Source organism: Daphnia pulicaria, chromosome 6 (genome assembly GCF_021234035.1).
Source record: "Daphnia pulicaria isolate SC F1-1A chromosome 6, SC_F0-13Bv2, whole genome shotgun sequence".
Lineage (NCBI taxonomy): Eukaryota > Metazoa > Arthropoda > Branchiopoda > Diplostraca > Daphniidae > Daphnia > Daphnia pulicaria.
The window spans coordinates 1,081,017-1,097,705 of NC_060918.1; the positions used below are offsets into that span (position 1 = coordinate 1,081,017).

General features: G+C 39.1%; 6 protein-coding genes and 1 long non-coding RNA gene across 9 annotated transcripts in view; 5 read left to right on the plus strand and 2 right to left on the minus strand.

Annotated features, from left to right (window-relative positions):
* LOC124343657 (F-box-like/WD repeat-containing protein TBL1XR1) overlaps window positions 1-16,689 on the minus strand; it is a 393,640-nt gene that overhangs the window by 226,167 nt on the left and 150,784 nt on the right. The window lies entirely within an intron of this gene.
* LOC124343721 (ubiA prenyltransferase domain-containing protein 1 homolog) lies at window positions 1,845-3,269 on the plus strand. Its single transcript, XM_046797174.1, has one exon. The coding sequence runs from the start codon at window positions 2,226-2,228 to the stop codon at window positions 3,204-3,206; it is 981 nt and encodes a 326-aa protein (XP_046653130.1). The 5' UTR covers window positions 1,845-2,225; the 3' UTR covers window positions 3,207-3,269.
* LOC124343830 (lysine-specific demethylase 8-like) lies at window positions 3,261-7,906 on the minus strand. The gene is made up of 10 exons (XM_046797321.1): window positions 7,562-7,906; window positions 7,395-7,499; window positions 7,212-7,324; window positions 7,038-7,156; window positions 6,773-6,921; window positions 6,684-6,706; window positions 6,393-6,616; window positions 6,228-6,323; window positions 3,975-4,538; window positions 3,261-3,910 (listed from the first exon to the last, which is right to left on the minus strand). Exons 1-10 carry the CDS (start codon window positions 7,682-7,684, stop codon window positions 3,288-3,290), a joined length of 2,139 nt encoding a protein of 712 aa, XP_046653277.1. The 5' UTR covers window positions 7,685-7,906; the 3' UTR covers window positions 3,261-3,287.
* On the plus strand, window positions 4,617-6,172 carry LOC124343696 (torsin-2A-like). The gene is made up of 2 exons (XM_046797136.1): window positions 4,617-4,877; window positions 4,961-6,172. Coding segments are annotated over exons 1-2 (1,137 nt in total). The 5' UTR covers window positions 4,617-4,876; the 3' UTR covers window positions 6,097-6,172.
* Window positions 7,989-10,592, plus strand: LOC124343663 (solute carrier family 35 member F5-like). The gene is made up of 10 exons (XM_046797078.1): window positions 7,989-8,278; window positions 8,346-8,369; window positions 8,433-8,573; window positions 8,645-8,695; window positions 8,761-8,877; window positions 8,942-9,094; window positions 9,160-9,496; window positions 9,555-9,714; window positions 9,786-10,022; window positions 10,096-10,592. The coding sequence occupies exons 1-10, from the start codon at window positions 8,141-8,143 to the stop codon at window positions 10,172-10,174; spliced, it is 1,437 nt and encodes a 478-aa protein (XP_046653034.1). The 5' UTR covers window positions 7,989-8,140; the 3' UTR covers window positions 10,175-10,592.
* Window positions 12,251-14,157, plus strand: LOC124343845. 2 transcript variants are annotated; one of them, XR_006919336.1, is made up of 7 exons: window positions 12,251-12,414; window positions 12,493-12,656; window positions 12,737-12,989; window positions 13,045-13,142; window positions 13,202-13,344; window positions 13,404-13,672; window positions 14,036-14,157. It is a non-coding gene; the product is annotated as an uncharacterized LOC124343845 (long non-coding RNA). The 2 variants fall into 2 exon arrangements; XR_006919335.1 differs by having other exon boundaries at window positions 12,254-12,414; window positions 12,799-12,989.
* Window positions 15,705-16,644, plus strand: LOC124343785 (DNA replication complex GINS protein PSF1-like). Its single transcript, XM_046797268.1, has 4 exons — window positions 15,705-15,891; window positions 15,959-16,023; window positions 16,079-16,156; window positions 16,227-16,644. Exons 1-4 carry the CDS (start codon window positions 15,820-15,822, stop codon window positions 16,594-16,596), a joined length of 585 nt encoding a protein of 194 aa, XP_046653224.1. The 5' UTR covers window positions 15,705-15,819; the 3' UTR covers window positions 16,597-16,644.

Below are 16,689 nucleotides of genomic sequence, written 5' to 3' on the forward strand. Positions count from 1 at the left end.
ATGGAAATGACCCGGAAAAACGGCGAGGATGGACGTGCTGGAAAGAAGCCATGACCCTTCGCCTTTGTCCAGCGGACGGTGAGCCTCAAATTCCGAAGATTCCATTCCAATTATCCGATCGTGGTCGCAAAGCTCTTGGAGATCTTGTCGAACCAATGACATTGGAACAAGTCGAACAATCGCTGAATAGTCCATCTCTAATCGGTGAGGCTATTTTGGTCGGTATGCGATACCTTAGCCGAGCTGGTCTTTTCCCCAATCTCTTCATTCCCGATTGTTTCTATTCGCATTTTCTGTATGGGTCTCGGCATGTTATGTTCATGTACGTTGGTCGTGTGTTTAAACAAGCAACATATCTTTTGGAAATGCTGGAGCCCTGCAAATGGGAGGACGATATTCACGGTTTACTATCAAGTTCGGTAGCCTTGATAGAGAGAAACTACCACATTGATTTATGCAATTTATACTCGCCATTGCGCACCATATGCTCGATAATCAAGAAAATGGGATCGAGTCTAGGTTCGAAATTTTGGCATGGTACGGGTACGAGTATTCCGGAACCGACCGACTTCGACAATTGCATGTTTATCTTCAGTTTCTGTTGCAACCACGTCAGGAGAGTGTTCGCACAGTATTGCAACCATGATGACCTGTTTACCAAGCCGGCTCTTATTTTTATTACAGCTACGTACATGAAGGATGTCACAAATTTACTGATTGGAATTTCCGGCTTTATTGCTCTCATTTTGCTGCCCCAGCTGAGTGCGGAAGAAAGTCAACAATTCAAGCAATGCATCACGGAATTTATTCACCTTTGCGACCAGACGGGAACTTGTCGTTCTAACTTTTTTCACCGTTTCTGCTGTTCAACGGCCTATTGCCATCGCGAAAATGTTGGCGTTATCATCCAGTATTTTATAGACTCTGGTTCACTGGATCCCAACGCAGTGGATGACGAGGGAAACACCGTACTACACCATCTGGTCAAGCGTCTAGACTTTATCTATGACAAAAACGGTGAAATCAAACCGACGAGCTTTATGGCTCTGGAACAGATGTTGGATAATGGCGGCCAAATCGACAAAGTTAACAACGATGGCGAAACGGTTCGTGGTATTCTCAGAAACCTGCAATCAGAACTGGAATGCGAAGGATATCTCAATCATCCCGGTATTGACTTGGTGGTTAACAGACCCGCTCTTTTACCTCTGACCTCCTGCTGTGCCCAGCTGATTCGGAAGCGGCGAATTCCTTTCGAGAACTTGGAGTTTCCGTCATCTTTGAAATTGTTTCTTCGCCGTGGATATTAAAGTGTATTCCTCCTTTTAATTTTCTTTATGTTACTCAGAATTGGTGTATTTCCCTATGGAACAATTTTACTTGGAATTTTTAATCATCATGTTTCACAGAATTCGTTGCGCAGACGTTGTACCCTTCCATTGTGTTGGATGATGGTTATAATTACTTTTTGAAATACATGAAAATCAAGATATTGGTCGTTTCGGTACTCCCTTAAAAAAGGTGATTGAATTCAGTAGAAAATGTGAAACTCGGGTGTGTAAAACTTGTCCGATTTGAAAGTTCGAGAAACCAGTAAATTGTCAAGAGGTCGCAAAATTTTCTTTTCTTTTCAGGAGGGCAAAATTCATAAGAAGCCACTCTATCCAATGTCCAAACCAATTGATGACGTAACGAGTTTAACTAGTTTTCTAAAAGTCTTTTGCCCTATGGGCTGTGGCTCGGAGTTATAAATAATTAATTATATGTAACAAAAGCGAATTTCTCTTCGATTTTATTTAAATAATTTAATTGTATTATTTCTATTTTTCTTTTAAATAGATTTTGAAATAGGAAATTCAATCTTGAATTTTTTGAAGCTAGTCAGCGGTTACCATAGTTACTGCCCCAATGTAGACGCTTCTTGTTTATCGTGTCGCGTGTGTCACACTTTCTCTCGTAATTTTCAGTCTTAATAATTTATGGTAAATTTGAAAATAAATGCAATTTGAAATCTCATTATAGCTGGCACCCTTTTTTGGTTCTTCTTAAAAAAATTTGCATTTATTAAAGTAAAATCCATCATGTGTGAAAGTGTAGAAGGACGTATGCGAAGAGCCGAAAATGTAATTTTCTAGTTCAGTGATTTCATCAACAGTGAAACTGAAGAAAAACAAGAGTTTATTGTCAAGTTGGTTCAGTTGAAAACAAACTCTAGTTCAGGCAAGATGCATTGTAAAGAGGAGGCAAGTCCTTCCTCCAATTCACCAAATTCTCTTCAACAAAATTTGAACAACTATTTCCCTACTTCCATCAAGCTGTCATCTTATGTTGAAGCATTACGGCCATGGTCTTTTAGTGCTTCTTTAATGCCTGTGCTGTTGGGCTGTGCCATCGCTCACAAAACGACTGGTGAATTCAGTCCCATCGTCCTGGTTCTTACTTCTTTGTGTGCTCTCTCAGTCCACGCTGCTGGAAATCTAGTCAACACATACTTTGACTTTATCAAAGGCATTGATAACAAACAGAAAAGTGATGACCGTACCCTAGTTGATCAGCTCCTGTCCAAGGATGAAGTTGTCACTCTTGGTGCCGTTCTGTACGGATTGGGCTGTGTGGGTTTCATTGCACTAGTCTTCCTCTCTCCGGCCAGAATGGAACATTTGGCACTAGTCTACTTTGGTGGTCTTTCCAGCTCGTTCCTATACACCGGCGGAATTGGATTCAAGTATATTGCCCTTGGAGACGTCATGATACTCATCATCTTTGGTCCCATCACTTTACTGTTCTCCTATTTGGCACAATCTGGTCAGACGGAATGGGCTACGATTTGGTACGCCATACCCTTGGCGCTCAACACGGAAGCAATTTTGCACAGTAATAATACAAGAGACATGAACACGGATCGGAGAGCCGGCATTGTGACACTTGCCATTTTGATTGGAACGCCCGCATCAATCGTCCTGTTTGCCTGTCTCCTTTTCCTACCTTACATGGTCTTCGTGGTTCTGGCACTGCACTACTCCAAGTGGCTTCTTCTGCCTCTCATCACCCTTCCATCTGCCTTCCGTTTGGAAAAAGAATTCCGCAGTGAAGATATGCGACACATACCGAAAAAGACGGCCAAACTTAATTTCTTCTTCGCGCTTCTCTATGTCTTGGCAATTGGTTTATGCCCTAGCACTGAATTGCCTCTTTTCTCACACTGAAAACGAGCTAAATTGTAAGTTAATTTTGTAGTTTGAACAAAACGATTAAACAACTCATGACCAAATTTTTCTTTATCTTCATCATTTCCACCAGAAACTTACAGAGAAACTTGTACTCAAAGATCGAATGTAGTGCCACATTCTGGGAGGTAAATAGAGCATGCTCCTGGGTTCTAAGATGGTCTCAACATAGGGGGCCGACGAGAAAAGTGGGAACCGTTTCAAATCTGGTTTTTCTACATCAACTTGACTGGTGTTGAAAAGTAGTTCTTGCTCAAACGGGTAAAGAGATGATGTCACTTGCTCCTCGTACAGGCGAATGTATTTGGAACCGACAACTTGACTGAGAAAGTTATGGTCAGGATCGTAATGAAGAGGAGATATCGTCCCGAGCGGTCCAAACCAAGCATTCACGTTGATATCGTCACACGTACCGAGGTGGCAGTAATCTGGAATGATGATATCGTTCTTTAGCTGTGGAATTTGCTGGAAAAGCTGATACTGCGCTAAATATCCTGCCGCTTTATTCGGTTTCAAAATGTAGTCGTCAATGAACTCGTTGATGGTTGTAAGAGATTGAGACCAGGCGTCATCTGTGTACTTTGAACCAATTTCAATGGGTACTGTTCGATATCCAGCGACTTTTCTCAAATAGTTCACGCTCCATCGTCTCTCCTCCATAGCTGGCCAAAAGTCCATCGCTCCTAGATTGCAAAAGAAAATGTTTTATTAACAGTAAATATTTAACAACACATGTAAATAAAATACCTGTTATTACTACTGGTTTTTTGTTCATGATGTCTAGCAAAAATGTTTCTATGCTAGGTAATTGAACAGTTTCTATCAAGTTCTTTTGATTTAGTTGAGGATAGCATTCTTTGCCTACTTCTTCTTTGTCTGTCTCCTTGAAGGTACTTTTAGTTTGGGATGACTCCCATAATTTCTCGTTAATATTGCTAGCAATACTGCTAAGCAAACCATCCAGTATTGGCTCCCCCATGATGAGCCCCATGTCACATGCTGTAATAGCGTCAGCTAGATGCAAGCTGGAATCCTCATCAAGTTTAAGGTATGCTAGTGTTTTAAAAAGTGAGATGTAAGAATACAATTGTCTCCAAACTGGATCCACATCCTTCCATTGCCCAGTATGTAATTGCTCCCAGACATAGCTAAGTGCTGCATCTATTGTCAACAAAAGACTAGAACATTCAGTATTTTCAGGTTGGGATGAAGAAGTAATGCACAGCTTCAGGTAACTTTCAACAATTTCACTGAAAAGTTGAAGTATGGATGGATTTAGCTTTTTTGTGTCTATTTTTTCTATATGTAGATCTTCCTTTGTATTAGGAAACTGAACAAAAATCTCCTTCATTTTTTTTTACTGATAAACTGATCTTAGCCTACAGTCTCATTAATTTATGTTGACTTCAGCAACTTGCAAACGCAAACTTGTTTTGAATATGGAAGCAGACGAAAATTTTGACACAAGAAATGGCAGACGATTTTAACGGCAATTTTTAAAAATGGGGATTCAGTTCAATGTTTGTCTCGACGTGGTTTCGGTTTTAATCTGAATATCTGATTACCAAGATCGTTATCACCTTTAAGTCCTTGCAGTTGACTGTTGTAATTGATTGCCCTAGTTTGTTTTCATGTGACATTTTCTAACAAGTAAGCATACATGTTTCTTTTTTATCTAATATGTTCCTCACGTCACGTGGAACCTTCTAATTATTTGAAAAATAATTATCTAGTGAATTATAACGGTGAAACTATGACTTCTTCTCGAAGAAAATTGGCGTTGAAGACCCAGCCTGGAGATCTTTCAAAAGCCCTGATTCTCTACCAACCTTTATTCCCAGGAAAACTGAGCTTCGGGAGGAATTTAGCATTGTCGACTGACCCAGTGAAGGAGTGTAAGCCAGACATCCAACAATTGAAATCTCAATGTGAAACAAAAACCAAGAAACAGTACAAACAAACATGTGATAAATCTGATCCCAAGAAGCTCAGTCCTGGTAACAGGTTTTCATTGGGTTTTGTAGTGGTTGCAGTTGTGATATTTTCACTAATCAGCTCAATTATTAGGGATGATGATATATGTGAATCTTCAAATTCCATGACAATTGACCTCAAGTTACTGAGTAGTGAATTAAAAACTAACCTATTTGGGCAGGAACTAGCAGTTACAACCATTGCTAATGTTCTGGAAGAATTTCAGGTGACAGTTGAACAATTGACAGTGCTTGTTCTTTTGGGTGGATCTGGAACAGGAAAAACGTGGACAAATCACTTAATTGGCAATTCGTTGCCCGAACATGCGAATCAAGCGACATTACATCTCGGACCTTGGTCAAGTTCGCAAGAAATCGAGAGGGCTTTCAAGAGTCTGGAATGCTGCCGTTGGAATTTCTTCTTCATTGAAGATTCAGACTATGCGGACAATCAGCAGATTGAAACTGTGCTTGATTGGGCGGTTTACGTTAACCAGAATATATCATGTTCTCATCGAAAAATCGTTGTGATCCTGACGAGTAATTATGGCCAAAAAGAATTTGCCGAATTACTTTTACAAGAACGCGAAAAGTCGGGTACGAGATGGACAATGAATCTCGTCAATGTTCAAGAGGCCGCTAGTAAGTTGACCTCCCCTCTGATCAATGCTTTTGCCCAATGGAGACTTCACTTCACTCCTGTTCCTTACCTGCCCCTTGAGAAGATGCAATTAGAGCAATGTATTCGCCAGGATATGATGTTTAAGAAGAAATCGGCCCCTGTTGATGTGATAAATAAAATCACGCAACATTTTCAATTCGTACCTCCCCAAAAGAAATATTTCGTCACTTCGGGCTGTAAAACTGTATCAACATTTGTCAATCTATATTCGTAACAAAGTCTGTAGTAAAGAGGAAAGGTTTTTATTGTGTGTTTATCGATGAATTCAGAATACAACATTCGAAACGTAATAGAATGCTTCGTTATCTCCCCCACAGATGAGCGATTCTCCGCAAACGTCGACACTGTTCACTGCTAAAGGTAGGGACGGCAGAATTTCTCTGATGTTCAGCTGTTGAGTAGCCAAGTCTCCGCTTAGCCACAGATTAGTGGAGAGTCCATCTGTGATTCAAACGCAACGCATGCTATTGAAGAACCAATGACAAAAATTATGATTAAATGATTTTTTACTTGACACAGCAGTCTTTGCGCCCATTGGAACCCAATGCCAAACGGCTCCTGATTCGCTAGCGGTAAAAAGGTGATCCGCTCTTTCCGGGTGAAAGCGCAATTCATTCAAACAGCTGTCTGAAGCTTCCATGACCGTAACGGGGGTTTGGGCCTTGCGCATATCGTACACGGTGAGCATTCCATCATAGCCACCCACAGCCACTATGTGTCCTTGAAACGGATGTCTGTCCATAAACTTAAAGTTGTAATTATTTATATAGAAAGACGATAGTATTTCTATTTATATATAACCTGTCCATGCTGGTTACGCCAACCTATTTCAATAAAAAATCAGATTTAAGCTAGTAAATATTTTATATGAGCTGACTGTTTTTGGTCACCTCTGAATCCTCGGCTAGTGAAGTTGACTGTACTGGCTTTTCCGTTGTGGATCGTAAATCCCATAGTTTGATCATGCCCCTTGAATTGCCTGTGAAAATCTCGTTTTGCGAGGTGAAAACAGCTGCATTCAAGCTGCAACTATCAGCATCTGAAAGTGCAATCACACATAACATGATTTTAGAACTATCCCACTACAAAGAGGAAATTTCTCCACTAGGCATCAACACAGGCCAGTGGTAAGTTGGAGAAAAAAAGCAAATATACCTATGGTTTTATAAGGCTTATCTTGGTTCATTCTCATCAAGTTTAGCTTGCCATCTTCTCCAATAGATGCTATCTCAGGAGATTGGCAGACAATACCTGTGGCAGGAGCTTTGGCACTCCTATCATGAAGATTGAATATATTATTTTGAAACTAAATTAAATTTGTGTAATTACTTGAAATGATGAATGTCCATCCATTGATGAACTACTTCTAGCTTTTTGCCAATTCTCACCATCATAATAGTACCATTGCCCAAAGCAACAAAGAAGTTGGATGTGTCATAAAACTGGGGATGAAAATGGGTTATTATGTATTGCACATGAATAATTAGTGAATAACCGTGTTCAGCAACTTACGGAAATGTCATTCACATCACTAGTAACAGGAATAGTGGACACTTGAATCGGATCATTATTCTGTTCATCTGGTGAAACAGTATTCCACAATGACACCTCATTTTGCTGTAGAAAAAAAGATCAGATTTATTTTAAAAATAGGTATTGATTGCATATATATATGAAACCTCATCATCCCAGCTACCGGCAACAAAATACTCTGGATTGGGACGGCCGAATGCAGCAGGCCGTTGCCATCGCACTTTTCGAATCTTTTTTGAAACAAACTTGGCACAAACTGTTTCAACCATTTCAATAAAAGAATGTACTTTAAAGAAACACAGATAAACCGACGAAATTGAAAAACCGGGAATTGAAAACCGAGAAACCACTGCAAGTGTTGATTTTCCTTTGAAACAGACGACTTTTCAAGAAGAGTGAAAAAATCAAGAATGTTGCCAACTTTTATATTTATAAATATGCAAATAATTTTAGTCAACGTATATATTATGTATAGAAATACTTTAACTGATAATTAAACTAATAATGTGTAATTTTTCTCTATTTCAAAATCAGTTTATGTTTTTGAAAGTTAAAAACGGCAACGTCTTTGTGTCATCAATACACCATATGACATTAGAGACGGTAGTGTAGGGAAACTGTTGTGAATCTGAAGAAGTTTTTCAAGCAAGAACCAGAATCGTGAATATTATTTGAATTATTCTCAATGTCTTAGATCATATACTGTTATCCAGTGCAAAATTACAATGGCCGTGGCACTTTCTGACGATGAAACGATTGTTGTTCCATCATCACTTTCCTTCATTTCGTGCACAAGTTTGTTGTCAAAAAGCCAACGTCTACTATTAGGGTTACTCCTGCTTCTTTTTGTCGATGTCATTTGGGTAACACGCAGTATTTTTTTCATTTTTTCAATGACCATTGCTCATTCTGATGTTTTCTATTTGGTAGGTACTTTCATCAGAGTTGACAAAAGTAAGGACTTGTACTAATAATAATTCAATACAAACAACTTTTTTCACCAATATTTTTTTGTAGTATATTTTTCAAAATGCAGAATATGACAAGCCATTCTTTACTACCTATTTCAAAACAAGTTTCTTCATGATTTATTTGACTGGATTTATTTTTGCCAAGTCTTGGAGAGAACAGTGTGTTGGACATTCATCAGAGTATCAGGTTGTTTGATCAATATGAAACTTGACCAAGGTTCTTTTTCTTACAGTTCTTTCTTATCTTTTATTTTACAGCAACTAAAGCAAGATGTGATAGAAGACCCAGAAGATCCCTCATCAGTGCTTGTGAGTTGCAATATTTTAAAAATATGTATATTAGAACAAATATGTTAATGCTGATGTTATTTCAGAGTGGACCGGTATTTGTTCCAATGAAAAGTGGTGAAGAGCCTGGACAACCAATTGTTATTAATGAAAATACTGAAGAGAGCAGTTCAAGATCCGTTCGATTCAATGGAGTCGTTGAGGTTCGTCTTTTGAGTACAACATTTTGTTCCGGAATTTTCAATCTGGAAATGGTTTCTTATTCAGGTCCGAGAGTTGTCTCCTAATGAAGCTGTTGACGCTTTGATGGCTCGGTTATCGTATTCCGCCTCAATCAGAGCTGAAGTTGCCACTCGGCGGTGCGCTGAAAAGCTTTCGTCTTTGGAAACGATGAAAGTTGCGGCTACATTTTCGCTCTTGGTAATGGTTTAATAGTTTGAGGGTTTAAGAAAATGGAAAATTAACTTCGTTTCTGTATATTGTAGTGGTTTTTAGGCAATTACAGCTATCAAGCTGCTCTGTCACATACAGAAGCTGGCCTTGTGAATGTATTATCTTCCAGCAGCAGTCTGTTTACCCTCCTGCTTGCTGCTTGCCTACCTTCTGGCACGAGTGATCGATTCACTCTCACTAAATTCATCGCAGTTGTTTTCAGTATCGCTGGAGTGGTTCTGGTTAGCCTTTCAGATTTAAAAGTAGAGCAGTCTATTCCGGTGGGTGCAGGATGGGCCCTAGCCGGTTCTATGTGCTATGCTGCCTACTTGGTGCTTTTGAAACGACGAGTAGATCATGAAGATAAAATGAGCATTCCTATGTTTTTCGGTAAACCTTAGACATTATAAATCTGTAAAACAGTTGTTTCATTTTCATAATCTTATAGGCTTCGTCGGACTTATCAACACTGTTGTCATGTGGCCAACCTTCTTTATCCTTCACGCAACCAAACTGGAAGTATTCGTGTGGCCGACTCAGCAACAGTGGCTATATATTGCCCTTAACGGACTTATCGGCACCGTTCTTTCAGAGTTCCTATGGCTATGGTAGGAATAATATTACATACGTACGTACATTACGAGTTTCTCAAATGATCTTTAATTTGCCTTTGTTATAGGGGTTGCTTTCTGACGTCATCGCTAATTGCTACCTTGGCCATGAGTCTGACTATTCCCCTGTCAATGCTGGCTGATGTAGCTGTCAAACATATTTCCTATCCCTTCTTGTTCTATATCGGTTCCATCCCAATGTTTCTCAGCTTTTTTGCAGTCACCCTTTTGTCACACTGGGAGGAATGGGATCCCGTGGCTCAGTTACTTAACCGGATCGTGGATTCCTGCCGCTCGCGTAATAGGTAAGGTTTGCTTTCTGTTCATTTGATTTTAAAAATTCCAGTATTTTGAACATGAATGTTTACATACAAATAGAAGCCGGTCTATGGACTACACTGACGACGGAGAGCAGCGCGAGTCCCTAATTGATCAACCCGAATCCTCCTCGGAATAATAACATTCCAACACTTCCGCTTGAAATGTTCTCAAGCTACCTAGTCAACATCTCGCCATCCATTTGTTACGCTCACGCATTTGAATCATTTGTCTTAATGACGCTCGGTAAGAGGTAGAAAGATATTCTCGACTGACACATTCCCTTCTTGCGTCTCAGTTCGATTAATTTGCACAGAATAGGACAAATTTCCCGATGATATGTTCGTAACCGATTACTTTCTTTCACAAATTATTGCCTGTTCATGGAGAAATCACAACCGTATAGGCCTACCGTCTATTTAAACGTTTGTTTCTGTTCACCCTCGTATATCGTTAGAAATACTTTTCCTTGACTCCCAAAACAAAGAATTTCATAAATGGAAGTCTTAAAATATTCCTCATTCGACAACTTAAAATATATAATCTGACACAACAGATTCTATTCTCATTTTTTATTGTGACCGAAATCAAATTTTACGGAAAATTTAGTTCCTCCATGACAACTGTGGATCTAGCTGCTACGTTATATTCTGAAAACTGGTGCACTTGGTATGACGTCGTTTCAAATTTGCCCTTTTTTTTTTGTTATGACGGTAATGGTCCCAGACAGTGATGAAACGCATTCCAGTGCGTGTGTTCCCCTCAGAAAGAAAAAAAGACACTATCCTTTTTTTATTTCCATATTAGGAAGGGCAGTGACCACTCTCCCCCAACCTTGACCGAATTATGCAAAAGAGAGGAAAGGAAGTAGAAGAGAAGGCGGAAGTCTGGAAGATTCACGTAACACAGGAGAATGAAATAGGGAGTCAAGCACAGTTTTTCCTGGAAAACTAATATTACATCAATAACTATTACGGTAAAGTTTAATGTTTTTCAAAAAAAAAAGAATGATTCTTTATAGTTCCGTTTATATAAAACAAACATAAATCTTTACAGTCCATTGCCAAGTCCAATGACTCATTCGTTTAGGGAAGAGAAAAGAGAAAGTAACCCACTTTCATTCTCTTCCTTGCAAAAAAAAAAAAAAAAACAGAAGGTGAAGAAGAGGAGGAGGATGTCGCGTGATCACGCTACTCATTACGACGATTGGTTGCCGTGAGCTGGACCAATAAGATGAGGTCATATTCACCGGTAAAAAGGCGGTCCTCTGAGGCCTGCCCGAACTGATTGATTTGTTCGGGATCATTCAGGTTATTCTTGTAGCTAAACACATCTGTGCATCACATCTCCTGGTGCTGGTAAGCCTGGTAATAACCAAGTTTCAAACATTGTCCCATTTGATCTTTTACGGCTGTTCGTTCGTTCAACTTCCATTGAAACACGTGTGCCTTCGTGCGTTTTTTTGTGTGTCTTGGCATTGCAGAAAATGGTTCCTAGTTTGCTGAATGTACTTTTTCGAAATGTTGTCAAAGTCGCCAAAGTTATTGCATTTGACGAACTTCGAAAAAAATGGTCGAAAATAAGGAACCACCCTCCAGCAGATAATTCGAGGATTGGTGACGACGTCGAAAAAGTGCCTTGCGATGATAAATTTCCCGATAGGGATTTATCGGCAAACGACCCTGTCCTCCTCCCACCCACCACCCCACCCCACCCCACCCGACCCCACTCCACCCACCTCCCACTCCGACTGTGCGACGACGTCTCTTTCTTCTACGGCTCGATGGCTGTTTTCGGGGTTTTTCACTCGATTTCTCTCTGGGAGGTGGCGCTGTTCCTCTCGGAGAGATAGGGAAACGATTTTCGTCTGGGGGGTTCCATTAATGTTTTATACGATTTGCGGGGTTTTTCGTGACGGTATGCAAATCGCGACCGTCTTGTAGAGGAGATGTTATTACAAGGAGCCGTCGTGGTCCCGCTTGGATTAAAGGATAGGGGTCGGCGTGAGATAAATCGAAGAAAGAATGACTTTTTTTTAGTTATTTTTTCTTCCGTCAGGTGGTTCTGACGCCAATCCATAATTCAAGGCCGACGAACTTCAACGCGGCCTTGGATTGGAATCCAATTCAACGCGGCCTTGGATTGGAATCCAAAAACAAAACAAGGCTGGCTGCTATTCAAAAACAAAACAAGGCTGGCTGCTAATCAATCAACTGAATCAAGACAAGTTTAAAGAAAAATGTATGTAGTCAAATTTTAAATAATGTATAGGTAGTATTATCCTTTGATTGTAAATTGTTTTCCCTACTACGTAAAGCTGGTACAATAGCCGTACGGTTTTTTATATACCGAAAAGCATTCATTCATCATGGAGTCCAGGTATAATTAAATTCTGTTGGTCTCTTATTGAAATAAATTGTCCTTACTTAACGAAATTCAAATTTGGAAATATCAAAGGATGATTTACGATGTGATGGTAGAACAATGCTGGATTATCACCCTTTAATTCTTGAAACTACATTAGTTTCCAATGCCAGTGGATCGGCAAGGCTGAGACTTGCAAACTCATCAACATCTGGAAAATGAAATTTGCAAATTCCTACAAAGATCCTATGCTTCAGGTGATACAATTAATTTATCTCAACTTTCTTTATTGACACGACAGCAACATTGGGTCTTGTATGTTGACATATTGATATAGCTGATGTGATATTTCCACCAATCAAGAAATTATCATGAAATATTTTAATGGCATTAAAATAGATTCTTGAATGTGGAGGGAACCCTTATGATGTAGTGTCATTGGCTGAGAAATCGGCTCTTTATACAACCCAAATTCCATTAAAATAGCAACCATGGACGGATATCAACCAGATCTGGAGCTCTAAGATGATCCTTATGTTACCAAGAGACTAAACACAGAGAACATTCCTTGTGGACTGACTTTGATGAAGGTTTGTAAGTTAAAACTTTAAATTTGAAATAAATAGTCTAATACTAAGTTTTCAGGAGGTGGTGTCCTGGTGGCACGTTGCGAACATGACGCTATCACCGTTGGATCGGCTGGTGATAACCAATTTATCAACATCAAAGAATGGGACTCAAGGGTATGCATATTTACTGTTCGTAATGAAACTGTGTCTTTAAAATGATTTTGTACTTCAAGTTGTCTGGTGAAGTCGAATGGCGCCAGAAACTGGACACTCAGCGAGGTGCTGTTCAGGCCAACGAGCTGAAGAATAATGCATGCAAGCTAGCAAAATGGACTGTGCAAGCTCTGCTCGCCAACTCTGATTGGATTAAATTCGGGTATGTGAAGGCTCCTGTTGTCCTTCGAACATTATTGTAACTAATATTGATTGCTTCAGATATGTATCCCGTATGCACATACGAGATACATCGCGTCGTGTAATCCTTGGAACACAGCAGTTCCACCCGTCAGATTTCGCATCGCAAATCAACCTTAACATCGACAATGCTTGGGGCATTCTCCGTTGTATTATTGATTTGTGTATGAAGGAAGAGGATGGCAAATATTTGTTGGTGAAGGATCCTAACAAGCCCGTCATTCGCCTTTACAAGGTGCCCGATATTACGTTTGAGAGCGACGATGAAGCATTTTTCGGAGAAGGAGAAGGTTTGAAACCAATCAATATCGTAACGTGCGTGTGTAACTGCTGGCTTGCTATTTTTGCTTGGTGTTGGCCTCTCTTTTTTTTTTACTATCAAAGATTAAATAAACACGTCCAAGCAGTTAATCAAATTTCCCTACATTTGTACGCCGTGTTACGTTTTGCTTGAATTCGAAGCTCGAGCTTTGTATTTATGTATAATATCTAACCACTAGTGGAAGTGCTTGGCTTCTTGGGGGAAAAAAACCTAATTAGATATGCGACATGACTTAAGGTAGTTTTAAAAAAGGCGCTATAAAACGCATGATTTCATAACGACAACTACGAAATGGTAAATAACAATGTATTCATTTTTTACACATGAATAGAAGACGAGTAACGGCTGATACAAACAAAAGAACAGCTCTTCCACTAATTCCCCAATCTACAACAATACTACGTTTGTAATGATCGTTACATGGAATAAAGCACTTATGAAGCTTCCAGTTTACTTATACAGCGTTACTTTGATTGATTTCATCAAAAACATACCCTTATTTGTCTTGAGCGAGATTGATGTCTTCAGGTGGGTTACTGCAGTGAACAACAATTATGATGTTCGTTTCAGTCATCGGGTAAGCAAGCCAACGAATATCTTGACCGATCCCGTGAACTTCCTTTTCAGTAGATTCAGCAAATCTTTTCACAATTGAATTAGGGGTAGCACCTGATATGGGCTCGACTTTTAGCATAACCATATTCGTCTCTACGGTATATCGATCAACTTCCACAACGCTTTTTCCAACCTCTTGCGCAGTAACAGCCAATTGACCAATTGTTTGGTGAAAATATGATCTTGAGCTACCCTGGTAGGTCCCTTTGAAAGTGACAAAATTCCGGCTGCGGCCAAAATACCCGCCTGCCGCATTCCTCCTCCAAGTGCTTTTCGACAACGATGAGCCTGAGTATGAGTGTTATTGAATACCTCCAGTTCATGTTGATATCCATCCATGGTTGATATTTTAATAGATGGAATTTATGTTGCATAAAGGGCCGATTTCACAGCAAATGACACTGCATCATAAGGGTTCTCTCCACATTCATGATCTATTTTAATGCCATTAAAATGATTCATGAGAAATTGTTGATTGGTGGAAAAATGAGAAATTGATGATTGGTGGAAATATTGACAAATTCCCCCCAAAAAACCTAAACCCCGTGAAAAAAAAACACCCTATCGGGAAACTCGCGCGCGAAGCAAGGGATCGGCATGGCGTGCTCGCATGAAGCGGTTTCTCCCTATGTAAGTAGTAAACTGATTTTCGCAACTGTCCGTAAATTACGTCATGCAGTTTTTCTCCATATAAACTGATAACATTTCTCGATGTGACATAACATTTTCCCCTCTTCCCCCCTTCTCAAAGGGCGCGACGTAAGTTGCCTCTGGCGCATGACGTCATTTATGGACGGTGCTTCTTGATTGTAACATACCTTACTGCACTGCTTTTTTGTACTAATTGTCTTTTATATAAGGCGGCCTGATAACGAGTTCCTGGAATAAATTAGTTTAGTTCCACCGTTCAACAGTGGATAAAATCCAGTTAATAGTTTAATACCATCATCCAGTCAGAAGAACTTGTCATCAACTCAAAATTTCTTGTTACTTTCTTAATTTCCTTCACTCGATTCCTGTTATGACTTATTCAGTGTAATTTAACTTTTTTTTTTTTTTTTTTTTACTAACTCATTGTGATGCATTCTTCTAATTTTTAAGGATTTTCATATTAGAGTGTTTTCTAGTCCATGAAATGCAAATGTTTTTTAAAAGTCACGATCACAAAACAATTGCCATGAAAAACTCTAATAATGTGACAGTTGAGTTGTTCTATAAGATAATTCTCTTATATACTGTTTGGATTTGGAAATGCTTGAGATGACACGAAGCTGGAGCTGAATTTCAAATAAAAAGTTGTAGAGTTTGTACTTTTTGTTTTTGGCTCTTTTTTTTTTAATGCGTAAGCAGCACGGTTATATCAGAAAACGCAACCATGGAATCGTGCTTTTCGTCTGCTCGTTTTCCCGCCCGTTCCTGACTGACTGTGCGTTCCTTGTTTAGATTGAAATTGAATGAAATATTAACAGTATTTTATTTAGACAAAAAAAATTATTCGAAATGTTTGCTCAAAAAGGAGTGGAGCTGGTACAAGAACTGGAAAGAGCAAGAGATTTTCTTCCACCATTTAACGTAATTGTGTTTTAACGTTTTGTGATGAAAGTAGCAACTAGCAACACCATTTTATTTGTAAAAACAGGAAGATGGAGTCCGTCAGGTACTCGAGGAAATGAGAGCTTTGTTTGAAGAAAATCAAAGAGATGCGTAAGACAATCGAAACATATAAACGTGAATTATTTATACATTACTTGACTTTTAGGAGCTCTGCTGTTGCTGGAGAATCGGAATACATAACTTCAGTACACATCCGACACTGTGCACTGGAAAGAAACAAAAGGTAACCACTGAAAGTTTGAAGTGTTTTCATTAAAATTCCTAATTAAGTTTTATTACTTTTGAAATTTTAGATGCCTGATGGCCTACCTTTACAATAGACTTGAACGTATAAAAGAACACCGCTGGCATTTTGGCTCTGTCCTTCCATCAGATATCAAGGCTAACATTTGTGAGCCTGAAGCTCAGTTCTTTATTAAATATAGTAAATCCCTTGCTGCATATATGAAGTCAATTGGTGAAGGAAGTTACTCACTTGATCTAACTCAGAACCTCAAACCACCAAAAAATCTCTACATTCAAGTTAAATGCATTACTGAATTTGGAGAGTTTGAAACTGAGGATGGGGATATTGTTGTATTGAAGAAAAATAGCTTGCATCTCTTACCTCGTGTTCAGTGTGAGTTGCTTATTGCTCAAGGAATTCTTGAGCATGTTTCATGATTTTTTATTAATCTTTATTGATTACAGAATAAAATAATGTACAGTATACAATTTAAATAATTCTGAATTAACAACAATTTAAAGTAAGTAGAA